Source organism: Haemaphysalis longicornis, unplaced genomic scaffold (genome assembly GCF_048455015.1).
Source record: "Haemaphysalis longicornis isolate Haplotype H1 unplaced genomic scaffold, Haemaphysalis longicornis Haplotype H1 scaffold_9, whole genome shotgun sequence".
NCBI classification, from domain to species: Eukaryota; Metazoa; Arthropoda; class Arachnida; order Ixodida; family Ixodidae; genus Haemaphysalis; species Haemaphysalis longicornis.
In genome coordinates this window covers 84354505-84382376 of record NW_027526460.1, presented here as the reverse complement: position 1 = coordinate 84382376, position 27872 = coordinate 84354505, and the positions used below count along the sequence as shown (strand labels likewise).

Genomic DNA, 27872 nt, shown 5'->3' with positions numbered 1-27872 from the left:
AAATGTGATCATATGGTGAAAATTAAAAAAAAAAAAATCAAACTTTGGAGGTTTGATGCGCCAAAGCTACACCCAGGCTATGAGGCGCACTGTAGTGGAGGGCCCTGTTTAACATGCATCGAAATCTTGACACACAGGCGTTTTCGCTTTTCACCTCTATCAGAAAAGCAGGGTCAGACAGTGAAACAATATTTTTAAATGCAGAGCATTTCAGTAACTCACGATATCACCCGCGTTGTCCCGTCATAGTCCGCACCGTCGTTGACCGCACCCCTCCCCCTACACTATATAAAAGAAAATACTATCCGGCACCAGGTTTCGATCCCTCGACCCTGCGGGCGGAACGCAATGTACATGGTGCTCTACCCACTGCGCCACAAAGCCGACACAGATTGGGACGCTACGAACGCGCCTTATATCGTTGACTCATTCAAATTACTGCTGACGAGCGCTCTCTCGTCAGCAGTTGCCACAAGTGCAACAACATTAACGTAACGCAAACTACTTAACGTCGTGCGCCCCCGGAAATGCTCTGCATTTGATCGCGCCCCTCGCGAGGGGGATGTTTCAGTGCGTCTTCTCTCGGTCGCGGGACCCGTGGCGCCACCTGGCGGAGGCGCGGCACAACTCGTACCACTTTTTATATTTTTGTGCAATCTTCTACATTTTTTTTTTTCGACTCAGAAAGTCCCCTTCTGTGTCCTTTAAACGCAAGCACGGTAGTACACAAGCCTGTTTCTTCTGCACTTTTGGCGAACAGCAAATGTAGCTTGCCCGTGAGATGACAGCATTGTGGAAATGAAGAACTTATGCAGAAATGAAGAAATTATGACAGCATTGCGGAAGTGAAGAACTTATGAAGAAATTATGCCAGCACTGTAGAAATGAAGAACTTATGCAGAAATGAAGAAATTATGACAGCATTGCGGAAACGAAGCACAAAAAAATAAAAACTCGAGGGCATGCACATACCGAAGCCCAAGCCTTCGGAGATCATCTCTCGTCATGAGGTGCAGGACATCTTCCTTTGTGAACTGTTCTCTTGCAAACTAGAGCAAAAGGGGGAGAAAAAAAATTCTTTCTGGCTTTTGCTTTTGCTCCAAGTGACATCTGAAAGCACATCCTGCCCAAGTCATTTTTCCCTTTGTCAGTTCAGTAAAATACACTGGTGCAATTTCTGATAACATTCATTTTTCGACACAATGCACCTGCTGTACACACTGTGAAATACATGCTATGCACTTGATTATTCCTCGGACACGGAAAAATGCACCGAGACTACCAGAAGAAAATATTCCCACCCACCAGTGCTGCTGTAAGCCAATGAGATTACACTAAAACAAGGGCAAAAGAAGTCTCATGTGCGACTGCAGATGAAGAGAGCAAGAAAATATATTTTTTGTGTTACGCAAGTCTCTTGTTCCAGAAATTTCACTCCTTTCAGCATCCCAGTTAAAAAATTAAAAGTTCCCCAAGCCCAGAGCCCACAGTATATTGCTTTTCAGGTGTTCTAAACGTAATTAAATGGGCTCCGTCTAGAGTGGGGTCTGATGGTTCTAAAAGCACTCCACTAAAACAATGTCTACTGAGTTTTTGTTAAAAAAAAAAAAAAAAAGCCACGTCTGGCAATGCTTTGCTATCCCTAATATAACCTAACCCAATGAAACCTAACCTGACGTAGCCTAACATAATCTAACAAACAGAAAGCAATCATTTTAAGCATGAAAAATTAACCTCAGCAATGAAAATTACAATTGAAGTATAGATAAAAAAAAAAGAAAACAAAAGAGGCCAAAGCAGGATTCCAACTACCATTAAGGATGTCTTTTAAGCATAACCTACTGGTTTAACTTAAAGTAGGTTGCTCAAAGCATAATCTGAAGCTTGTCAGCCGTGCAAATTCACGACGGCATTCAATTCTGCCAGCATCTCCCAATGCCCGCTGAGTGGAAAAAGCTTCAAAAAATAAGGTCATTACGGTGACCTCACAGAAACATTATTGGCTGGAGCATAATGTTCACAACTGGAGCCCAAGAAGCCTGATGCAGTGTCATGGTTTTGGGGCTGTGCCAATCAAGATGCTGGGACTGCCTTACCCTCTCCATGCACTCCGTGTCCATGCCAAGGTCGTGAAGCCAGCGCATCAGATCTTCGTCCCGGTGTGTCTCAGGCCTGTGGACGCCTGCCGAGGCTGCAACAATGTGGTCATGATTAGAACTATTGCAATGCGAAGGTGCAAAAATGGTGGGCCAAGATTCTAACACACACTTAATCCAAATATGTTTCACGCCACTTCTTTTGATACGTATTACGGGTACAAAACACCAAACACTGACCTCAAACTGCTGTAAAGAGAGAGTGCCAATCAAAACAAAAGTTTGGACGAAACAACAAGCTAACACATTTGCCGACATGCCGGCCACAAAAAAATTTAGAAAACAAAAATAAAATAAAAATTGAATTTATAGTCAAGGGGAAAGTGACAGCCAAACTGAAAGCAAGGCTCAACCAATCAACCACAAAAGATGCATCCCTGAGCCCTCCCTTCATTTTCAAACAGGATTTCAACAACAGCAACAGCAACAATTACATTATTGTAGGGTTTAACGCGCTGACACAACGCAGGCGATGAGGCACACCGTAGTGGAGGACTCCGGATTAATTTTGACCACCTGGGGATCTTGAATGTGCGGCGAAATCTCGTACACACGGGCGTTTTTGCTTTTCGCCTCCATCAGGAAAGTGGCAGCAACAGCAACAATCTTTTCAGCATATTCAAACTACCTATGTGCATAGACGTATTTAGAAGTGGAGGTCTTACTAGGTTAGGTAAAGAAAAATTAGGAACCTGGGGCATTCTTAAGCTGGCCACAGTAATAGGTAAATACACAAATGACCTTTGCTAAAAATACGTCTTAGTAGAAGAATTCAATTAATGTGGAAAACTGGGTGTTGATACATAATCTAAAAAGCAGTGCAGAAAAAGACACGGACCGATACGAGAAGACAGAGACTATGCTGAACTTCCAAACTGATTTTTATCGTGAACACAATATATACACAATATATACACAAACACAATATATGAAACACAATATATACACAAGCTGTCCAACCAGATGCATGAAATCATAGAATCGGAATGAATTTTAACCCTTGGGGAGGTGCAAGTCAGCACGGGTTCGTGCCCACTCTCACAAAAAGAATTGACACTTCTACGCATGCAAAGATAACAGCCTCCGGTTGGATGGCTTATTTACATAGTGGGCTTCATTCACAATAAAATCAGTTGGACATTCAGCGCAGTCCTCGCCATCTTGTCTCTGTCTTTGCCTTTTCTTGCGCTGGTTTATGGGTCTTACTAGAACTCTAGCAGGACATGAGCCCATCCACTCACCGGAAGGAACAGACGACGACGGGCCTGATATGGTCACACTGGATTCCCTGCTGCCTGGGTGGACAAACCGGTTCTGGCTAATGCTGGGCGAGAAAAAGCATAAAAAGTATGTGCAGATGAAGGCGGTGATTCAAGCAAGAAAAGATTACTGCAGTGATCAGAAAGTGATGCTGCCCTTTTCGTCTGTTCCGTTAGCAAAGTGACAATTCCAAAGATGCCACAACGGCACCATCAATTCCATCTTAGTTAAAACCCGGTAAGCTACGACCACTGCATGCTATAGGCACATTAAGTATGTGCGTGCTAACTGGCCTCATGAAACGGGCAACTCCTTGAGGCATTAAATCCTGTCCCCAGTCTGCTCAGACATTACAAAACCAAGATGTCTCATTTTTTGGGAGCACACTGATGGGTGATCACACTTTAGAGAGAGAGAAACAGCTCACTGTTTTACGAGACTCATTGCTTTTTTCAAACTCATCAAAGTCTTCAACGCTCCAATTACAGACCGACCCGAGTTAGTTCCCGACATTCCACACCCAGCCCTGGATTGCCTCGCACACTATTTGAACAACTAAGCTCCCTCAAGGTTCTAATTACACAACCATTGGTCCCAAATGTCATCCCACCTAGCCCTGGACACCACCACAATCCATTTCAAACATGCCCTGTTTTACTCACTCAGACTCATTGGTTGATCGAGGCTCACTATGCTTCTTCACGGCTCTAAATACATACAATCCCAATTCGGTCTCCAATGTTGTACAACACCAAGCCCTGGATTGCCTTGCACCTTGTCAAAGGGTGAACATGGGTCTTTGATAAAAACTGCCCTTTTGCAGTTATGATGGTAAAAAGGGGGGGAAATGCGTAGTTTTTCCTTTCGGTTGTATTTAAAAAATTTGTTTTTGTGTAAAACGACTATATCCAAATCTTGGATTTTTACATTTCATTTTTTGGCAGCATTTGTAAAAAAACTGCTGGAGGGATGCAGCTGAACAAGGTACCAGTGAACTGTGCACAAATCAAGCAGTGCAATAAGGCTAACATTATCATTCTGCCTGACCTGTAGCAGAAGTTACGACCGTTTGAAGTTTGGGCCTGAAAGGTTGGAACCAGAAAAACCAGTTTTGCTTTCCAGGCCCAAACTTCACATAGTTGTAACTTCTGCTACAGACCAGATAGAATGATACTGTTAGCCTTATTGCACTGCTTGATTTGTCCACAGTTCACTGGTACGTTGTTCAGCTGCATCCCTCCAGCAGTTGTTTTAGAAATGCTGCCAAAAAATCAAATATAAAAAACCAAATAGATTTAATATGCAGTGAAACCTTGTTACAAAAGAGACTGTTACAAGAGACACTAAGTTATAGGAGACATTTCAATGAAAGCGGTTTGGTTGGTTTTCCTATGTTTGCCATGTTAGCAACATTGCATACAAGAGACCTTGGTTACAAAAGAAATGTTACCGTATAAACCGGAATATAGGTCAAGTTTTTTTCAAAAAAAATTTGCACAAAAGTCACCCCTCGTCTTATATAGCGGTCATTGGCAGAATGTAAATCGTTGTCTGGCAACAATGTGCAAGCGTAGTCCGTCGCCATCGCCATTCGTGTCGGACTGCTCTCTCGCACTATCAGGCCTTAATTTGATTTCGCTTTTCTCTAGTTTTTCGTCTTTTACTCGTCTATTGTGCGTGCGTGCGTACATTTCTGTACGTCTCTGTTCCGAGATGAGTGGCGGCAGTCGACACCAGTTCACCGCGGCGTTTAAAGGAGCCATGAAGAGAAAACACAAGTTTGGTTCATTCAAAAGATTGTCTCGTTAGAATCATACCGACACCACTTTTAACGTAAACTTCGCTCAAATAAGCTACATAATTAGGAAAAACGGGAATGGTCATGCGACCCACCAGCTCATTTCCCGCAACAGAACCTGTGATGTCACATGGGCTAAGCTCTGCGATTGGCGGAGGCTGGCAGAAGCAGACGCAAATTAGGTAGAGCTTACAAACTAGACGAACGAGCGATCTGCGCTTAAATTTAGGGCACATTCTTTACAAAGCAATAAGAATGATGGGACAAACAGTGGAAGTTACGAAAGCACATGTAAACATAGAAGTACTGATGCGTTCTGCTGTTCGTACTGCGCACAGCATGCTTTGGTTTAGCTGCACAGCACTACGTACGGGGCTTGGGGTTGTCGCAGACGACACTGGCCGATTGACGCAAGCAACGGTGTCTTACGTGACCCCATTTGTCGAGCGAGCACTGTTTCAGGGAACGAATATTTTCTCCCAGAACAAAAACAAGCCAGGTTTAAATGCGGGCAAAAACAAACCAAACGCTTGCCACGGTATGGTGGCGCCATCTAGGTTACGGAACGTAAAGAAACGCGGGAACAAACCAACACCGCTGTACAGGGTGGAGACAATTTTTGAACGGTCCCGTGCCGCCACAATTGGGCCAACGGGCTCAACGCGTTATTCTTTTCGTTTCCCACGAGACCTAGCAACGCGAAACAGACAATATGATTCAAACTTCTTCAGTAAACCGCGTTGCGGCGATAATTTTAGCGCGGTTTTGACACAATGACTTGCTTCGGCGGCGAGCGAGCAACCGAACATGGCGGCGCCAGCGTTATGTGTCTCTACCCTGTACGGCGGATGCGTGAATGAAGGTACTCTAGGCTGCAGAGCGGTCGGTTCCCGTGATGTCATTTGGGACCACGAAAACGCACGATTGAGCGGGAAAATCAAAATTTTAACCTAAATTGTTTAATTTCTCAGTGAATAAAGCACCGTTTGTATCCGGACAAGCGCTGGGGGCACTATAAAACACGAAATCTTTCGAATAAAACCAACTTGCATTTTCTCTTCATGGCTCCTTTAAGCTGACGGCGATTGAGTCACCGAGCAGAATGGTAATATGGTTTCGGAGAAAAGTGTGCGGTACTGGCGGAGCCAGAAAGCTAAGCTGTGCGCATGCAACCCCCAAACCGATCGTTCCATGGACGTCAAGCGGTGCACCCCAAGTTGGAGAACAAAGTGGCGGACTTCGTCCGGGAACTTCGTCCGGGAACTTTGCTCACGATCGCTCCGGAGGCCATGCGCGGACCGGCTCCGCAAACTGTACAATGAGTGGATAGCCGGCGACAACAAAAAGACCTATACGGGCCGGTTGCGACCGTGTCAAGCTGGGTGTCCTTCCCTGGACAGTCGCTGCCCGACGACATGGTAACACGAGCGTTCAGGAAGTGCTCCATCAGCAACGCGCCTGATGGCATGGAAGATGACAGTGCGAAGCAGTCATCCTCGGACGACTCTGAGAGCTCGGACGAGTGACTTCGGCAGGCATAGTGAGTGGCAGTGACGGACGGGCGTCGAAAATAAATATAGACATTGTGAGTGCGCTTCTGTGCCGAATTATTTTTTTTTTTGTCAACTTTTGCCACCTCAAGGTAGGGGGTCGACCTATATACCGGGTCGACCTATAATCCGGTTTATACGGTACTTGGGTCGCTTGAGTGTCTCTTGTAACGAGGTTTTTACTGTAGTCTTTCCCTCAAAAACAAACTTTATATTTGCAATCACAACGAAAAACTACATATGTATGTCCCCCAATTTTCATTATCATAACTGTAAAAGAAAGACTTTTTTGGTTTAGGACCAGTGTGCCGCCTTAAACATCCTCGGCACGGAGAGCTTTAAGGCAAGACAACGTGGAGAAAGATCAAACGGTATGCAGCACCCAGAAAAGAGAACCCACCAGCCCTCGACGAAATGCCTCTGCTGCGCACGGCTGTCTAGCAGCCTCCGGAGAAGGTCTTGGTACAGCTGTTCGCTCACCTGGATGGCGTCCATCACCCTAGGAGGGGAAGAGGGAGAGGGAGGACAACGACCACACAAGTAAGCCCACACTCTCGTCCACACCACAGTTATCCAACAGAGGAAGAAGCTGCAAAACTCCCTGCAGGCACTGTCTACCAACAAGCAGTATGCAGTTAGCCCCTCGTGTGTTCCCCAAACACACGGGCCAAACTGACTGACTACCTACTTCGCCATCTGTCGACAGAAAGCTGAACTACTACCCAAGCACCTGAGGCTGCTGTTATAAGTCACAAAATAAAAACAGTGGAAACATACGTGAACAGCACCTTATTTAACGTTTCCTAATTTGAAAAGCAAGCTTTATCATATAATAAAGTTGTGTTACTAAGTAAGCGTTTAACAAGGCACGGTTTTTGCCAGCGCCCCTCATCTTCAACAAAGCAGGGGTGCTCACACGGCCTGGATTATTAAGGGACAAAATAAGACAGAATACATGGAGACAAAATACAACTTCATTTATTTTGAAAGCGCTACCCTTGGCTAAGTCACTCAGCTCCGGCCCGTGGGAGACGTTTTTTTTACCCGAAAAGAAAAGGGGGGAAAAAAAAGAAAGAAAGAAATGTTCAAAACTTTCGATTTCTGCTTCCCAGTGACGTAGCTATGGGCAGGTGCGATGTAATACAGGCTGGCACTAAGGTTGTACTTTTCAAAGTGTCATATGCACGTTATCCCTCAAGTGATACAACCAAACGGGACTAGAGGACCTACTACAATCGCCCAGTCATGTTTCTTGGAGGTGGTTTGGGTCGGCGGTCGTCAACTGCACGAACAACAGAAATCACCTGAAAGTGGCTGGGTAGTCGCCACTGTTTTGTACACCTTCTTCCATATTTTAGTACAATGGAACCCCGCTGATATGTCCCCCGGACTTACGGTGACCTGCTTCTTATGATGGATCACCGTGTTCCTGGCAAACTCCCCATAGAAACAATGCCTTAACTCGTCTCAATCTTTCTTTATTCTTAACCCCCGTTTGATGCTGGTTGATGTGCGAAGGCTCGCAGGCGGGCCAGACCACTTGCTGGACAGATGCAAGCAAGCAGGTGTGTACTCACAAGAGGGAGTTCAATTTTTGACAGCCTCACACAGCAGCAGTACGCCAACATGCCAGCAGCAAGAAGTCAAAGTTCAGGTGGCTGGCAGGTTGTGAATTAAGCCCCCGTCGAGCCACCACCGACGAACGCGAGAACACGATACAACGCAACTGCACGGCGATGACCAAACACCCGCTTTCCTTGCACACTCGATCAAAGTTTTTTCTCTCTCGCGAGACTGTCTCTCCCCCCCTCTCTCTGCTCTCTGTTGAGTGTCTTTCAAAGTGGCACTGTCACTCTATACCTCCTGTCGTTCCACCCCTTTCTTTTTCGCCTTTTTTCCATCGCCGTCTCGGGCTGTCGTTCGTTTCGCTTCCTTCGCCTTGGCTGTTTCAGACTCGCCTTTTCCTTTCTCAATTTGCTTGACCACGTCGGCCTTATTTCGCGTGCGCGAGGCGCGGGGCTGGCGGGCTAGCTTGGACGCCGTAGAGGGGATGGGGCACAAAATAGGCGTTTCTTCTTTTTTAAACAAGGGTTCGCAAATCACATGCACGTGGGCTCGCGAGTGGACTCGCTGTAGGTTCGCTATAGGTTTGCAAATCACGTGAGCGCGCTAAATATAGTAGTTTAAATAAGTTCCTAGCCCACCCGTAGCGTGAGGCCATCTACTAGGCCGTACACCATGCCAGTCCTACAACGGTTTCGCGCGGTCCCTTGAAAGTTGTATTATCAGGGTTACACTGTAATTCCTCTGAAGTTTTGTCACTGCTGTAGGGACAAAGCAGTCTTTTTGTAATGAACTAAACTTGCATTTTGCCTTCAAGACCTTTCTAAGGGGAGTTTCTCCCAACTTTTGTATATTCAAGAACTCGTGTCCGCACTACTGCTAGGGTGGAAAGAGAGGTGAGGCTGGGACAACGGAGGGGGAGAGGATGAAGGCCAGGCCCACCTCTGCGTCTCGTCCGAAGGGATCCCCAGGGCCAGCTGCTTCTGTGCTGCCGCGCTCCGAGACTTGCTCGAGTTGATGGTGGACACGCCTGAGGTGGACTCGGCGTCCTCCAGCTCATTCTCCTCCTGGTCCTCCTGGCCTGAACACAAGACGGGACAAAGAGACAGAGAAAGCTGTCGATCAAACTGCCATGCGTTGCACGAGCCCCCCCATTTTTTGTAGATTAACAATCAACAAAATGCTGAAGAGGCCCTGAAGTGAAGATTCGTGCCAGTCTGAGTATGCAACAGTGTGAGACACAGGAGGACAGATGAGGGCACGCGAACACAGCACCGGACAGAGAGCACACAGACTCCATCAAGCTTGTCCGTAATCATATCCGCATCGTTTGTCCGTATCACATCGTTTCATATTGTTTATCTATAGTGTACCATTTGTCCGTAATCGTAATTGTACGGTATTGTAATGACTACTCTTTGAATGTCATACACTCTACAAACTTGCAAAGAATACATCTTCTCGTGTCAAGCCCCATGAAACAGTGTGTGTACATGTTAAAATGAACATAAAAACATCGGCATTCAAATGACATAGTAAAGACCAAACCCCGCTCATCATGGTAAAACGCAATGAATAGCCCAGGAGAAGACAGCAGACTTTTATACCTACAGGATGAAAAAGATATGCAAGTGCTTTCAACAAGTTCACCATTAAAATAATCGACATATAACACAACAGCCATTCCATACCCACGCCATGCGTTAACACAGCTAAGATGGCACCACCAGCAGAAAACGGACAAAGCCATATATGCTAGTAAGCACGGGACTGGTATCCTTGGCTTTATAAACCACAATGTCGAAGAGGTGAAGCGGAGGACGGCCTAATTTATCTGTTAACCACTTTTGTCCATGACGGTGCAATTATTGACTTCTTTCGCGACAGCTTCACACGAAGAAACATCGAAATCACGTTGATCAGAAAATGTGAAGGTCAGAAACGTGACTTAAAGAAAAAGCAAGCTTTGGACGTTTTGCTTTTCCTTCAGTTGCTGATTTATGTTGCTTTCTCCAATCTATCCAATCTATAAAAGCTCTGAGACAATTATTGAAACAAAACAAAAAGAAAGGGTCTCCAAAAGATGGAGAACAAAACCACTACTCCACTGCATATTGGTCAAGCAGAATTGCATGTGGGCAAGTACGCGAATCAAAGTCGCCAAGTTCAGTGACTATAGCCCGTTGTCACCCACCGTAGGAGAGGATCTCGCTGGCCACCTGGGCGGCGTTCATGACCAGGGCATCCAGGGCAAACATCCAGTGAGGCTTGATGCTCTGGTTGCGCAACACCTCGTTTACCTGTGCATAAACGTGGGGGGGTGGGACCATCACAAAGCGCTCGCGGCAAGGAGCAAGACAAACAAGAACAGTTAAGATTGGTGCTAAGAAAAAATTAAAGCTGTTCCGCTCAATGTGAAAGCTGTCGGAAGTGCAGAGCAGTGATTCGCCATAACGGGCTGTGGTGCCGTTATCCGCTCTCTCTCACCACCCATCCCGCTTTTCGCCGCCCTGCCTCATTCCTCGCCTGATGAATCCGACAGTGGTTTCTCCAACGCATTTCAAATTTCCCGCCTTCACAGTGTTCACGCGCCCCCTGCCTGAAACTGCACCAGTGATTCTTTTTGTGCTCGCTTTTCCTCCCACATGTGCCGGCGTTGCACTGCCACTTTTTTTCGCTTACATTCGTAAAAACCAACCCAACGGGCATTCCTAACTAAATGAACACGAGTGCTGCCGGCTAATTACGTATATTCTGCCTCAAATGTACCTGCACTTTTTTTTGCGCTAAACAATGGGAAGATGTATGACAAGTGCCCGCAGTTCACGAGTTTCGAACGCTTATGAATATATAAACCCCTTGGCTTTCGAAGCCTCTGGGTTAAGCCGCGACGACAGCCTCTACGACAGAACGCTGTGTGGCTCCACTTGGGTTCAGCGAGCGAGCGACGACGAGAAGGCGAGCCCCTAAAGTGCTCTGCACTTAAAATGCTATGCAGAAGTGTATGGTGTCGCTTTTCTGTAGCAGACAACATACTGACAGCTCTTTCGCTCTCTTCACTTGCCATACCTTGGCTTCAAAATGCTAGTCCTAGCTGCTCTCAGCAGAGCACACGCCTGTATGATTTCATCTTTGCATAAAGCAGCAGCAACATGTCCCCTCGCTCGCCTGTATTGGGCTACACTCGGGTCCTATACGTCGATGCACTGAGCTCCACTGGATTACACTTATAAACTGCAGGTCTACACCGATTTATGGGGCTTCTGTTTCACACCCTGTGGGATTGCTTTCCATACAACTGCTTCCCTGATAAGGGTCATATACACTTTTACACTTGTGCTTCAGTCTGACTGATTTGTACTTGTATTTATTTGACATTTCCATTTTTGTTTCTAACCAGTCAAGATACATAATATTGATTGTGTCTGTCTCTATACCTGCACTGTACACCTTCCTTCGTACCCACTCCTTCTACAACTTTAATCTGGGCTGCCGTATTTATAGATAAAAATAAATAAGTCAAAGTGCGAATGGAGTACGCCACCCGAGAACACATTGTTATCTTGGCACAAAAACTCTCCTGTGCTTTGGCACTCTTTAACCACACTAACTAGCATCAATTTCAATAATTAACCTCAAGCTAACCACAAAAGCAAACAAATCTGTTATTCAAGTGCTGTTTTGAATAGGGGACATCTCTTCCAAGTAGAAGGAACACTGCAGCTTGCAGTTTTTCTGACTTCCCAAATGCTTTTTGGTTCCATAAAGAACTAATATATATGGCAAGTATGCATGAATAATAATAATACTGCAGTTCATATTTATTGCCTATTAAATAAATAACAAATAATACTAAGCTGTAATAAAAAAGTAACATATTAATACCAGTACACTTATTAAATAATTATAATAATCAATGCAGTAATAATAAAAAACTAATAAACTAAATCTACCTGTACAATGCAGCCAGCCCAATTTGAGGCCACAATAAGAGTGTCCGTACATAACATCACTGGATTGTACAAGAAAAAAAAAAGCAGTACAGTACACTTACTGGTTGGAATTAAAAAAGTAATAGATATAAACTGACTGCATACTCACGGCACTCTGAAACAGGTACAAGGCAACTGCGAGCTGATTGAGGCCCTTGTGGTCATTGCTGACTTCTTGCTTCAGTTTCCCTGCACACATAAGGCAGCTTATGAAAGCAGTGAAGACTTTGGGTGTTCAGAATTGAACCAAAGTGGAACCCATAAAGAAGGTGCAGTGATAACCTTAAAGGAGCACTGACACCAATTTTCGGCGTTAATATTATTGCACAGTTCACTTCCTTCACTCTACCGAATACCCTGGCTGAAATATGAGCGGCCTGCGACGCGAAGAACATAGTTCAATTGGATCTCATTTATCGCTCCGGCGTAGCAGCGCGCGGAGCGGCACTCAGCAAATGGACATCAGTGTGACATCACCCCGTGAAGCCAAAAGAAGTGACGCGACAGCGCTCGTCAAAAACTCGTGACGTCACTTCACGCGCGCGGCCCTACGAGCGGCGAGCGGGCGCAACACCCTCTCAAGCGGGCGCCGTTGACGTCCGCACAAAGCGGTGAGGTCAGGCCGGGATTCTGTCATATGCGCCGTTCGGGATGAAAGCGCGGGAATTTGAAACGAACAATTTTCAGGCCGTTCAATGTAATTAACTATCGCGCGGTGAAGTATTTAAAGTGCTGTTTCAGGTTCGCCAGACCATTAGGCATCGATAAAAGCAATAAAAGTGCAACATAAAATTTTCGTGTCAGTGCTCCTTTAAAGCTAAACAGAGAGTCTCAAACTTACATTTCTTAACACTTAGTTAGGAGCTGAAGAAAGCCTTTATACGCAGGTTCACAAACAAAACAATGTACACAGGACATGGCATCGTACGACCTCGCTCATGCTATCATGGTATTGCTTTTATACGGCGCACCATTATGGTGTTACGAAAACTCAGCGTCAAACAGATCACCAATACGTACGTAGCAAGAGGTGATATATTCACACTCGTGGTTTCATTTCTTCATGAAACAAGAACAGCAGTCACTAACAGGTGCCTTCATAAGTAATTAGAACAAGGATTTGTGAATATCACAACATATTCGTCTTACTGGCTACATGACAGCCCTTACCAGTATACAATAAGATTTTTCTATTAGGGAGGACTGTATTAAACGCGCACCAGTGCAGCCAGGCAGTTTCTGGAAAAAGAAATTCCTTCAAATTGACGAGACCCTGTTTTAATTACTTTTGACGGCACCCGTACACAACTACAGGGTGCCTAAGTATGAAAGTACTTAATTAAAAGGAGGAAGCATTCCAGGCCTAGCACCACTGCTCCTCAAAAATACTAAGTGACAGAAACAGTGCCCGCTTAGGAAGTGAAGCCCTTTTGCAACTCACACCTTTTTCTTGTTTCACGGGTAATGCATCAATTGAGAAATTATGCTCGCTCACCTATTGTGTGCTGCAGGCCTGTCTTGTTCTGTTCGGGGATGTAGTTTTTGAAGCCGTTGATCAGTGCTTGGAGCTGCTCCTGTTAGGTTCAAGTGGAAAAAGAGCACCCCATCAAAATCAGGTGCAACCAGGGTGGACTTGCGACGCCAAGGCAGGCCTTGCCTATATACTGACACAAACATTGAATGGCCTCACAGATAACAGTGAGGAGAAGGGATGAGTGCTCTCTCATGAATGAATGTTCTTGTTAATAAAGGCGACGGAACACGCGGCGAAAATACCGTCAAACAAAACCTCCAGTAACCATAGAAGTGCAAAAAAAAAAGAAGAAAAAAAAAAGAAAACGCATACAAAGTTGTTCTGCAATTCGTGCAGCGACGTCTACCCAAGCTATTTCCATTTGTAACAGTACATTCCAAATACAAAATGCGGGGGCGTTATAGCTCCAGTGTAAATAAATCTACACTACACGTCCCAGGAATGTCAAGCTGTTCCTCCGTTACTCTGATATGACTACCGGGAAGGGAGGGAGAGAGAGAGAGAGAGAGAGAGAGAGAGAGAGAGAGAGAGAGAGAGAGAGAGAGAGAGAGAGAGAGAGAGAGAGAGAGAGAGAGAGAGAGAGAGAGAGAGAGAGAGAGAGAGAGAGAGAGAGAGAGAGAGGGAGGGGGGGGGGGGGGGGGGGGTGCCTTACCTTGGTGATCACCAGATCATCCCCACTGTCTTGTTTGAGCTTGCTCATCCAAATATCACAAATCTGCGCAGCAAGAGGTAAGAAGAAAAAAGCACATTTTTAAGACAACTGCCACATCTAACCATTTTTCTTTTCTTTTCATTTCCTGCGACTGTATAAAGTCAACTTTGCAGAAGACATCAAATAGCCGTTATGGTTTCGGGGCCCAATGGGCATAAGGCACACTAGGAAGGCTGGATGGTGATGCTGCAACCGTGATGTCACTAACCTTCAATAGCATTTGGTGGAACTGCTGCTTTTGCTCCCACAGCCATCGTGACAGACCAACAATGTATAATAACACACAGTGCCGTAGGAGGCCCTAGCAGGTAGTCACAGCGATGGCACTAGGCTTTGACAGTCTCTACACATTTTGAAAGCGTACCGGTTGACAACTTTACAACTGCTGTACATTGTGTGAGCCACCTTTTCTGCAGCTATATTTTGCAGCTGCAGATTTCAAAAAGCTGCAAAAGATACAGGTGCTGCCAAACATCTTAGGAACACGTCCCTAAATTTCTAAAAAATAAAATATCTAAATTTCCACATCTAATGTGCATGCGATTTCGGGATGTAATTTTTGAGTAAAAAAAAGTGCATACTGGAATTAAGAAATTAAGGAACCACCCTTTCTGTGCTAACCTCGTTGCGTCTACTTTCACCTCGTGCATTCCCATACTTCACATGCCCACCACTCCATTTGCTCTTGCTTAGCATGTTCCGCCTACACTCTCTCACCCATTTAGATCAGCCATTGAGAAGAGGAGCCAGCCCACTGTGTCCCCTCCACACATATCCACACTCACATCGTCTGCCAACACGACTGGAACGACAGATGACGCACACCACCTCCGGACTACTCCATTTTCCACTATGTTCCAGCATTGAAGTGAATGCAAGATGTCAGTTTAACGAAGACAGTTTGGCCAGTTGAGGATTGCCGAACTTCTACATAGTACAAGCACAAAAAGGGAGATGATAGAACTAACAGAGCAGACAGGACGAACGCTAGGACAAAGCAAGGCGAAAGGGACTAGAATTCGCCCCGTCCGCTCTCATTGTCCTTCGTTTTCCTTCTTGTGCTGGAACCATGTGCAAGGAGTCAGCGAAATGGAGAAGTGCACCCATTGTCGTAGCTTAGTGGCTGAGGCGTTGCGCCGCTGAGCTCGAGACGTGGGTTCGATCCCGTTCCTTGGTGGCCACTTTTCTGATGGAGGTGAAAAGCGAAAACGCCTGTGTATAGATTTCATCATCATCATCAGCCTGTCTATTTCCACTGCAGGGAAAAGGCTTCTCCCATGGATCTCCACTTATCCTGGTCCTGTGCTAACTGCGACCCATTTATCCCCACAAACTTCTTGACCTCATCTGCCCATCTAACCTTCTGCCGCCCCTTGCCACGCTTGCCTTCTCTGGGAATCCACTCTGTTACCCTTAATGACCAACGGTTGCATGCCCTGCCCACGCCCATTTCTTCTGCTGAATTTCTACTAATATGTCCTTAACTAACACGGGCTTGTTCCCTGACCCACTCCGCTCTCTTCTTGTCCTTTAATGTTACACCTATCATCTTCCGCTCCATTGCCCGCTGAACCCTCTTAGCGAGCCCCCAGGTTTCTGCCCCGTAGGTGAGTACCGGTACGATGCAGCTGTCATACACTTTCCTCTTCAGGGACAATGGCAGGCTGCCATTCATTATCTGAGAATGCCTATCGAATGCACTCCACCCATTCTTATCCTTCTAATTATCACTGTTTCATGGTTTGGATCCGGGGTCAACCATGAGGCAGATGAGTCTAGATTTCGGCACACGTTAAAATATCTGCGGGTGGTCAAAATCACTCCCGATTCCTCCTACACTACAGCGCGCCCCATATCCCAGGTGCGTTAAACCCCACAATCACACAGAGCAGAGTCCAAAGAGAGAGAGGGCAGAGGTACCGTCCCGCCGTCTTCCTCGAGCACCCGCAGGATGGTCTGCCTGCGCTGGGAGTCCTTCTTGAGGAGGTAGAAGCCGCCCGACTCCTGGTCCGTCGAGGAGCCGTCCACGGGGGGACTGAGCAGGCCGGAGCTGCATCGCCGCATGCCGCTCTCTGACGTCTCCGAGCTGGGCAGCAGCCACAACACATGGCACCCTCTATCGTCCCTACTGTCCCCGCTCCTTTTCCTCCTGTCTTACTGTGTTACTATAAGGACCACAGAGTTGCTCACTCATACATTCTAGAGTGAAATCTACTGCTAGCATCTAGGCAAGCCACGCAGCATGTGCCCCGGAGAAGCGTTACATTGTTATTTGGCACGGCTCACCAACAGGCTCAGAAGTTGGCTGTGGCTGCAAAAACTGCAATTATTCCTCCTAAAAGACTACTGAGGTTTTCTGTACCAACATAAAAGTGTTGCACGTGAAAATCTTTTTCGTTAGGAATTTCTTGAAAGCTTCCTGCAATCTGAACAAGAAGAACTGACGCCGCTATTGTTGCCTTTGTTATCAGGGTAGCAAAATAGCGCACGTTGCAATCCAGGCCAAGTAGACAAGGAACGCTTCCGGCTGCTACAGCAGTCTCTTTAACGGCACGCAATGGCAGCAACAGAATTTCGAATAATGAACACAGCAAAAGTGAGGGTGGCATTCCTGTAGGCCTGCCATACATTGCACATTACACAATTGTGATGTGAAGTAATACTTCGCATCTTTAAATCGAATTTTTATTAGCCATAACTAGGGCTCCTTGCAAGGCAAGACATAGCTGAAACATTCTCAGTAGGTTTCTATAGTATAGACAAAATATTGTTTACAACACAACTTTTCAAAGCCAGGCAACATACCCACTCAATATACCTACTTCCTTTTCACACCTTAATTAACTAACCGGTAGATAGTACGCCACATCACATACCACAAGGGTAGGCTTTAAAAAGAAAATAAAAACACGAGTACAAGAAAGGACCTGGTAAAACAGCGCAAACATGCCAGGACAGAGGACAGGAAAGGACACACAAGCGCTTGCGTGTCCTTTCCTTTCCTCAGTCCTTGCATGTTTACGCTGTTTTACAAGATGAATCTACACCAATTCACCCAATTCGCTACGTTACTCAAAATGAGTAATTCTGATAACCCATCACTCCTCCCAGACCATAACAGGGCCTGCCTCACGGCAATAAAACTAAACACTAGTGCAAAAGCTGAGCACTATGTGTGCAAAAGTGTGCAAGGGTGTGTTCTAAGGCACTACTGCCGCATGCCAGGACGGACAAAACTACTAAACACTACAAACAGAAGGGTCACAGACAGAAGGCACCTGTTTGGCTGGGCACACCGGAAATCTTTTACACCAGAGCTCAAATGGCAGAAAAGTGGGTTGATTTTCTCGTGAAAAGACATGCTCTTAACCTTTCTGGGCCAAAATAAACCTCGCCAATCAGCAAGCACAGTGTCGACACAACACGTTGTTGCTTTTTTTATACCCCAATCCAGAAGGTATTCCAAAACTGCAACTACAGTTAAGAGTAATTTATGACTTTGACTTCCCATACACAAACACTCCACTGACACCATTTCTTTTGCTGTTTTCTTTAAGTGTTATCACCACAAGTTCAAATCTAAAGGAAGCATTTAATGATAATCGCCACATTCTCAGACATGTAACCACAAAGATACAGTTCAAGCTGAAGATTTAAAAAAAAAAAAAGTGGTTGAAGTTCTAGACCTTCTAGACCTTAGAAATTCGGATGAGCAGATTTTCAGGCCCTTAAATTTTAGCCTCACCCATTAGACACAAAGAAGATACTTTAGTGGTATGCTTACCTCCCAATTCGTTAATTGCCATTTCTAAAACAGCTGAATATTGTTACTTTGTGAAGCCACACCAAAAGCTGTACTGGTCAGTCTTCGACACAGGCCAGGAATTCTTGATGTTACATGACCCACATGATGTGCATCTCAACGAGTGGTCATAACATGGCCTTCGCAGCGATCCCAAACTGACACAGCTGGCTGCAGCTAAAGCTCACTGGGACAGACCTTTCAAGGTAAATAAAATTCCCCATACAAGGAAAGAAGCCCAGAATATGTACTATGGCGAAACACTGCACTAGAAGCTGCCTCTGTGTTGCTGGTAAAAGTAGCCACCAAATTACACTGCTTCATTTGTTGTGCATCTACGTATCTTAGGGGCTGTTTCATGATTGCTCAGCCAGTAAGTGTGGATTAAAAGAACTACACGGGTAGCATAAAAACTTTGGCATCGGTACTCGTGTAAGACGCGGGAGATGAATGCTTGAAGGGAGAAGAGACTGCTACTTTACCCGAAGGAAAACGTCGAGGGCGACCGTGGAATCGCATCCGTCGGACTCGTGGCCGTTGCGGAGCTAAGAAGAAAGGACATCCTAGATTCAGGAGGGGCAAAGGCGGTGGAGGAGGAGGAAGAGTAGGCGGCCAGCAGCGTGGTACGTGTATTTTTTTTAGGTTAACAGCAGAGTGGGAACGAAGGGAATGAAGGAGAGAATGGGAAAGAAGAGAATGAAAGGAATGAAAAAGAGTGCGAGAGGAATGAAAGAGAACAAAGGGAATGAAGAAGACAGTGGGAATGGAGAGAATGAAGAAGAGAATGGGAGTGAATAGAATAAAGGGAATGAAGAGGAAGGAGGCAATGAAGGAGAGTGGGAATTAAGAGAAAGAAAAAAAAAAAAGAACGGGAATGAAGAGAATAAAGGGAATGAAAGAGTGTGGGAATGAAGAGAATGAAAAAGAGAAGGGGAATGAAGAGAATGGAGGGAGTGAAAGGGAGTGGGAATGAAGAGAATGAAGAATAGTGGGAACGAATGGAGTGAGGAAGTGAGTAGAAATTAAGAGAGAGGAAGAAGAGAGTGGGAACGAAGAGAGGGGAGAAGACAATTCGAGAACAGACCAAAATGAGAAAACAAGAAAGAGAGATAGAGACGGAAGAGCAACAAAGTGTGCACAAAAGTCAGGAAAGAAGATAGAGGAAGGAAAAGAAAAGGTAGAGAATGAAAGAAGCGAGACGAACGAAACGAAAAAAAGGAAAAACACATCGGGGTTAGGGCAACATGCAAGCAAGCAACGCTACCCCATGCCCGCGCAAAGCACTGCCCCAAAGTGGTTAGTGTAGCCCAGAAGCCCAACTACACAAAAACTACACTACACTACGCTACACTACACCCTGTTGCCCCGCGGCGATTGCGTGTGTAGCTACTAGCCCAACAAGGACATGAACAAATCCAGCATTTGCATAATGCTCTGTTCCCTGTCAAGGTACAACTGCAACCTAGTGAAAAGAAATGCCGTCACACAAGGCCTAACTTGAATAAACAATAATGTCACTTCATTGCCAAGGGCTTTCAAGTAAGTGGCCCCTGCTTTGTGCAGTCACATGATCGTCAATCACAATCTTCACTTTGTCTGTTTCACGCAGGCACACTAGCTGTGCAAACGGTGTAATAAAAACCCAGCCTGAAGTGGAAACTAAGCTCTGTTTTCCCATAATACCACCCTAAGGATACAACAGTTTCAGTGAATATGCAGTGCAAATATAGCTATAAGCACAATGTTCAGGTGACATGAGCCTTAACCCTCTACTCTAACTACCTACACTTCTCAACTTACACTGCTGCTTATTTGTAGTAAATCACGAACCATATGAGCTAACAGAGCAAATGCAACGTGATCTGTAAAAGCTGCAAGTACTGTGTACAGACATACCATCTACAAGCAAAAGTTTGTGTGAACTAGAGCTTTGCAAACACAAACCCAAAACTCACAGACCTTCACAACCTTTGTAGTTTTACCTAGCCATCACTCATCAACGAAACATGCTCACACCTTGTTTCTCAAACTGCTAAACTGCACAGTTAATTGAGGCAGTTGCAATTGCAATTTGCTTGCAAAACATTGGGGCCCTACAAAGTGTACGACAAAACAGTGGCATTTACAACTTCCGTTTTTTCAAAAGCCTGAATCTTTCAGCAGCAAACGTTTGCCAAGACCAACACATTCGGACGAAAAAACTGTCTAACAAGACAACAATTCACACAAAACAGTGCCTCCAGTTCAGCTGGAGACCAACAAGCCCACATACGGCCGCAAGCAGCACCTCTGCACCAGCTCCAGCCACATGCATCGGCAACCTGCTTGAACTCAATGCCCTCGCACACATCCCATGCCCCCCTCAGGACACCAACACTCCCCCCATGCACGGAAGGCAGCTGTTTACCTCTGGGACAGGTCAAATCTTTCGGGCCGGGGTATCCTGGGTAGCACCCGCTTTGCATGGCCTAAGGCGGTCGGGCTAGCTTCGCTGGAGCTGTAGCCCTTGTCCGAGTTTAACTCGACCACTTCCTCATCTCTACAAAGTCGGCAAGAGACGGCCCCCATTGGCTGCGGCCGGCTCTGGTCCGTCCACCCTATAACTAACCACCCAACCTCCCTAAAAAGAAAATGCTCGCAGGAAGCATTCTATGATATGAGAGAAGGTCACGACGCTAGAGCAGGTTCTCTGCTGCCTTTTCAGTTAACAGTTCATACTACTGCCCGCTGCACAACACGTTGCCTGTGCCTTCTCGCAGCAATTGCTGCAGCAAAACGCAGACATCACATCATAACGTTGCGCTTTTTTCTTTTAAACACCGTTGGCGAAGATACGCATAAGCAGGTGAGGGCGCAGTAGGGTTGTGATCTCCTTTCGTGCAATCATTTCGGATTTCACCGAGGCTAGCAACTTCTGAACATTTTAACCAGACTTGCTGGTACAGCATTAATTATTTTAAAGGGGGGACATGGGTCGTAAAACAATTTCTTTTAATTTCGAAGTAAACTCCGTGAAACTTGTCAGACTTGCCGCTTTTCCCCACTGATTTCAAATATGCCATTACTTTTTCCGAGTAAGTCAATTAGTCCGAGATAATTACAGATAATTAGCCATGTCAACATGTCTAAATGGACAAGAGATAAAACAGTGTTAGCCATAGCGCTGTTCTTTTTTTAATATTTTCTAATACTATGAACCCTAGTGGATGCATAATAGGAAGCAGTCTTGTGATGAATCGCTTGGAACAAACTTTATAGCACATTAAATTTTGGCGTTTGAAATGGGCAGTGAGAATGGTTCCTTGCCACTGGTGCCATCAAGTTTAATGAGCTAGCTGTAAAATTCTTTCCAAGCAGTGCATCAAAAAACGGCTTCCTACATTGCCTTCACCAGGGTTCATAGTATTATGACTAACACTTCTTTGTGTATTGCTAGTACAAAAATGGCTCATTGTCTCTAATATTCTCGGGAACTAATTGACTGACTCAATAAATAATGGCATATTTGAAATCAGTGGGAAAAAAGCAGCAAGACTGACAAGTTTCACTGAGTTTACTCAAACCTTAAGTTACCAGAGTTCTGCCAGTGTGGTCACTTGCAACTAGACTTGAAGTGCGTCAAAACTGTTCTTAAAAGAAGAATTCACAAAATGCAATTTCTCAGCTAGCGTTGGACAGAACCCTGTTATTAGCAATTGCACTTTTTTCATGAAAAGCACTTTGAACAGCCCTTACAATAACAACAACAACAAAAAAGGACTTGCACATAAAACTGTTGTTGCTTTACCATCGAACAATGGAAAATTTTTCCACATTACACGCTGTGGGAACATTTCTCAGGCAAGCTCTTTGGCGTTAACCAGTTTTCATCTCCGACGCAGACTGCACAGCTCGACCCGCAAGCACTGTCATTAAACGTCTTCTAATTTCAGATAACACCACCTCACGCTTGTACGAAAATAAACACCGTGCACACAAACTCCTCAATACACTGGAACCAGAAGCTGCCGCTAAGTTCATTTCCACCACGGTGCGAACAAATAACCTTTCCAAGGATTCAAAAGCAATGTTACAAAAACAACTCTCTTCCTCTCTTGAGTGTGCTCAAAACTGCACTCCTTGTCAAACTCGAAAAACAGCCCTCTCATGCACACTAGTACAAGTACAATCCTGACCCATCATCTGTCACCCGCAAACCTGGTCTCTGATTACAGCAAAAAAGAACAATCCAGAACTATCCGTCAATTTCTCGTACTTTGAGTCGTGTTGTAAAGAGCATCAGTCCTCAGTTACTCTAGAGCCATGCTTATCTCTCTAATTACACGTAATACAGTGACAATGCACTCCTAGTTTAAAACCCCATCTACTCTGTGCAACTACCTAACAGTGACTGCGTTTACTCATCAGCACCAGCGATGATAGCAGCACGAAAGCCTTAATTAAGCGAGTGTAACAGCTAACACAATGATGCCGAGCTCCAAATGCAAGCGCAATTTAGAAAAGCATGGCTTTGCAGCAGGCTTAAAACGAAACTGAACCAAAACCAAAAAACAAGAGCGCAGCGAACAGAGCCGGGGAACAAACAACCACGTGTTAGCAAAAACAGATAAAAAAAAGAAAGAAAGAAAAGACACTGACCCGTCCTCCCCGGTGCTAGCGAACCGAGACATTCGTTCCGGCTTGTCCATCTTGTGTACTCGATCGGCAGGAACTATGGGCAGGAAAAGGAAAGGAGGATTGGGGACACAGAAGGGGGACAAGCAAACACAGGTGAGCACCTTGCGACATTTTACAGGTTAACATGACTCTTAAAACAATTTCTTTTATTTTTAAGTAAACTGTGAAACTTGTCAGTCTTGCTGCTTTTTTTCCACTGATTTCAAATAAGCCATTATTTCTTGATTCAGTAAATTAGTTATCAAGATAATTATAGATAACTAGTCATTTTTTGGAGGAACAATAGACGAGCCATAAAACTTTAATCTCTATATTTTTCATTACAATGAACCCTGGTTAGTGCAAAAAGAGAATCGGTTTTTTGATGCACCGCTTGGAACTAATTTTACAGCTCATTAAACCTCGGTGTTTATATGGGCATTCGAAATGGTTCCTTGCCACTGGTGCCACCAAGGTTTAATGAGCTGTAAAATTAGTTCCAAGCAGTGCATCAAAAAACCCATTCACTTATTGCACTCGCCAGGGTTCACCGTAATGGAAAATATAAGGATTACAGTTTTATGGCTAACACTGTTATGTCTATTGTTCCTCCAAAAATGACTAATTACCTCTAGTTATCTAGGCAACTAATTGACCGACTGAAAAAATAATGGCATATTTGAAATCAGTGGGAAAAAGCAGCAAGTCTCACAAGTTTCACCGAGTTTACTTAACAATTAAAGGAAGCTGTTTTAAGAGCAGTGTCCCCCCTTAAAATTTTTTTTTCTAGACAACAGGTGAGAGAAAAGGGGAGGGGGGCTTTACCTGATATGCTTCGGCTGAAATCAGGCGCTGATGGTCGAGCCTTTTTCTTCCTCCCACTGCTGCAAACATGCCAGGGAAAAAAAACCTATATTTAGCGAAAAATCGTGCTACAGCGCCCAAGCTTAAATCCACACAAAGCCGTGACTGCAACCGTGAGGGCATTTCTTTGCTGTAACAGCCACACGTGTACAGCCAACAACGAATGAAACGCGCTCAAGAAAATGCAAAGGGCATGCCTCCGAGATTTAAGTTTATTTCAAGTGAAATGCGAAAGCCGTTCTGATGCAATCAGCTGCACAATTCTTCAACCCCTAAGACTAGAATTACCAAATTTATGCCATGACGTCCTTGTTTTCTTGCTCGTGTATCATTCGTTGCCAAATGCACAGGCCACAGCAGTCATAGTCCGATCGAAGCCTGGCAAAGGTTGCGCCCATTCACGCTCGATATTTGGCTAATGACTTGGCGAACAAAGATTGACTATTAGTTATTGGCAAAAAAAAAAAAAAAAAACTGCACAAAGCAGGAAAAAAAAAACACGAAAATTATCAGTTGCACAATTACTATGCTAACACAACGTTAAGTAATAAACTGCATTACCAGACATAAAGAAGAATGTTGCAAGCAGGACTCACTCCGTTAAGAAGGGATCTTCCAAAAGCTCGGCAGCCGTCGCCCGTTTGGCGGGGTCGGGTTCAAAGCACCTGGACGGCGAGAATGAAGCAGTACAAGTTCAGGGTCACATGCACAAATGCCCTAGCCCCACAGCAGCACACTAGGACACTGCTAGCCCCCTCTTCATGCACCACTCAAATCTGTAGACTACCGCGTTTGCACGATTCTAACGCGTACCTTTTTCGATAAAAGCAGCCTAGAAAGTTGTGTGCGCACTGCAATAGGGCTCAACATCGAAATAGGCTTTTAATATTCCCCGATTTAGTTTTAAAGGCCCAACCACATGCACGCGTAAAATCGACGTAGTCGCGCAACGACGTACGCCTGCGGCGACATACACCGCTGCCTTTACGCCGACCGACGCCGTTGGAGAGGGCGAGTAACTACATATCGCTGCAACGCGCGCGTAAACCAAAGCGCCACGCAGTGTGGCTCGACTACACCGGGGTCAGCTTTGTGGCGACCAGTTCAACTACATTTTAACTCAAATAAAACAAATAATGCCTATTCTTACAAAAGTACGTATATTTATTACAGAACCAGCTAAAACAGTTCTCGGGACATTAAAAACGTTGAGGATTAGTATGCATACTTGCCAGGCACAAAACCCTCCGCTACATTTGGCGTAAACTGCCTTGCTCCCATAGTTGCTCATTGCTTCGCTTGGTTTGTCCGGTTGCTTGCTCCCCGTATTTTACAAATTACTTCGTTTTATCGCATGATGAATAGTAAAGTTAGCTTATTTATGAATTTGCTGTCTTGTTATGCCAGATAACATCACCGCCAGAGGTCTACGTCAACACCGTACGCCCGAAAGTTTGCGTCGATGTCTGGCGGGGTCTGACTTGGGCGTAACAAGCGCGTAGCAATGCATACCGCATACGCCGGAGTACACCGGTTCCTTACACGCTTACGTCGTTGCGCGAGTACGTCGGTTTTACGCGTGCATGTGGTTGGGCCTTAATGCTTGCAGGAGCTGTATAAGCAAGTTTAGTTTATGAACCACAAAGAATTTCCGCTCCACAGTTGCGATGTTATATAAAGCGTATTCTGCCAGGTACACGGTGTCATGTCTGTTACATCAGCGCGGTAGAATCGGCGTCAAATTATTTTTTCATATTTTTCACAAGTAAACTTACCCGCATGTTGCAATCGAGCAAATACGGTACATTGGACTTTGCATCAGCAACATGTGTGCAGAATTTGCCAGTCTTGCAATTGCTTTTTATGCTAGCCTGAATAAATTTTTAGGGTGCCTCCAATAAATAAAATTGTATCGTATTTGAGTTCTCTTCAGTACCTCAATAATGGCAGTCCTCAAAAACACAGCCAGTCTGCCACCTGGCATGTTACGAATTAGGCTTGTGTGAAGAATAGCCATTTTTGCTTCTGAAGCAAATAACAAGTGAACAATGACTGTATTTGAAAATCATTTAAAATCAAACACTTTGCAGATTCCAATACGACAGACTAAATTTACAATTTCTCAAGTTCGACCCGCCGCGGTGGCTCAGTGGCTAAGGCGTTGCGCTGCTGAGCATGAGGTCGCGGGTTCGATTCCCGGCCGCGGCGGCCGCTTTTCTGATGGAGGCGAAAAGCAAAAACGCCCGTGTGTTCGAGATTTCGGCGCACGTTAAAGATCCCCAGGTGGTCAAAATTAATCTGGAGCCCTCCACTATGGCACGCCTCATCGCCTGCGTTGCGTCGGCGCGTTAAACCCCACAATCAATCAATCAATCAATCAATTTCTCAAGTTCACTCCAGAACTATCTTGTAGAAAAAATTCAAAAAGGAAAACTAAAGCTAGTTAGATGTTTTGTTACATCTTTCTATGGCACCAAAAACAAACGTAGAAAAGCTATCCTGCTTCAATTATGTGCAGCCACCTTTTAACTGATATGGTGGCCTCACCTACAAGGGTTGTAAGTGCTGGACGGTATAACAATTTGTCAAGCTTGTAATAGGAGGACCTAGATCACAATCCACCCCAGAAATACCCCAGCTGGTTCGCATTCTAGCCAGTCCCTTTACTCGAGGTGCATTGTGTTCCCATGCGAACGCCCAACTAGCACATGCGGGAACTCACCTCTTGATGAACTTCTGCGCCTTTTCGGACAGGGACGCTGGGATCTCGGGGTGGATCTTGAAGCACCCAACCTTGAACATGGCTGCCTGGGGTGTGCCCAGCTGCAATTCCACACAGCAAAGGGCCCCTTCACACAGGGCCCCCCTAATTCTAAGCCAGGTTGCTAACACTCGAAAATTGTTAATTGACCCTAGTGGCAACAATCTAAGCAACGGTAGATTAACCACCAGCATAGAAAGAAGTAGAGGCATGTAAGGTCAGCCCTTTCCTCATCCTTCAGAAGCTGGCAGTATACTGTATCTACACATATACACTGAAATTTCCTCCTAAAGGCCCAAGAAGGAAGATTCATATGAACGTTTGAATAGTGACCCCCCCCGAAGCCACCGATGCTACAACCAGCGAAAAATTCATTCCTCCCTTCAAAATAAGACCCCGGCTTCACCAATGAAATTGCAATAATGCCAAAGGAATGCTACCACTGGAGCACAAGGCAGAGTTAACATTAATTGCCAAGACAGCTGTTGCTGTGAAACAGAAAGATTGCAAGAGAGTACAACAGTACATCTGCTTTCTACTGTTTCTCTCTTTTCTTTTGCCTCCCTGCCACATACTGCATCCTTGTGGAATGTAAACTACACTCAAGCATGAAATATAACAGCCAGGGGAGCCCTAGAGCCAATGAGTTGCGCATTTAACTATGCACTTTAACGTCCCTTTAACGAAGCTGAACTGAACTGGTTCAAATAAACAGGAAGTTGGATGTGTAGTCTCATAAAACACATTCCACACAACGGGTTCTCGCAGCGTAACCTAGCCATTGACGCAACGGCTAGCTCCAGGATCAAGCAAAGGATAGCTTTGCAAAATTTCCACCCTCTACAAAATATTAAAGACAGAAAAAAAAATTTTTCTACACCATTCGAGAAACAAGTACGCGATGAAACTAAGGCCTTCTAAGAGATTCTCAAACAAAAGGAGCTTGTTGAAAGATGCCAATTCAGTAGCCGACCAATTTTTTGGACCTGGAGGGGAACGAAAAATAGTCCGAATAAAACAGCAGCCCGAAAAATCCGCGAGTCGCAAAAACGAACTTTATTTCATTTAAATAGGATGAAGAAGTCACGAATTGTTCAGGACAAACCTGCTGATGATATTGCTTATAAGTCAGCATCACCTGGTGCCTAAAAACAGCGGTGTTTAAAAAAAAAAAAAACTGGCCCCGTATGACCCGTTTCGGGCTTTCGAGATTGCTTCCGCCGC

The 27872-nt window shown here is 45.1% G+C and overlaps 1 protein-coding gene across 8 annotated transcripts in view; it reads right to left on the bottom strand.

Moving 5' to 3' along the window:
* Positions 1 to 27872, bottom strand: part of LOC144152560 (mitogen-activated protein kinase kinase kinase 15-like) — a 73965-nt gene that overhangs the window by 10237 nt on the left and 35856 nt on the right. The window contains exons 20-35 of one of the 8 annotated variants that reach the window (XM_077683857.1): positions 26610 to 26710; positions 24484 to 24552; positions 23849 to 23907; positions 23006 to 23078; positions 20775 to 20906; positions 18850 to 18930; positions 16486 to 16651; positions 14506 to 14568; positions 13815 to 13893; positions 12429 to 12508; positions 10522 to 10627; positions 9270 to 9408; positions 7165 to 7263; positions 3398 to 3480; positions 2097 to 2191; positions 973 to 1049 (exon numbers count right to left, since the gene is read on the bottom strand). In XM_077683857.1, the coding sequence (XP_077539983.1) occupies positions 973 to 1049; positions 2097 to 2191; positions 3398 to 3480; positions 7165 to 7263; positions 9270 to 9408; positions 10522 to 10627; positions 12429 to 12508; positions 13815 to 13893; positions 14506 to 14568; positions 16486 to 16651; positions 18850 to 18930; positions 20775 to 20906; positions 23006 to 23078; positions 23849 to 23907; positions 24484 to 24552; positions 26610 to 26710 (1502 nt within the window). The remainder of the gene's footprint in view (positions 1 to 972; positions 1050 to 2096; positions 2192 to 3397; positions 3481 to 7164; positions 7264 to 9269; positions 9409 to 10521; positions 10628 to 12428; positions 12509 to 13814; positions 13894 to 14505; positions 14569 to 16485; positions 16652 to 18849; positions 18931 to 20774; positions 20907 to 23005; positions 23079 to 23848; positions 23908 to 24483; positions 24553 to 26609; positions 26711 to 27872) is intronic. The other 7 variants (XM_077683859.1, XM_077683858.1, XM_077683860.1 and 4 more) reach the window with 7 other exon arrangements.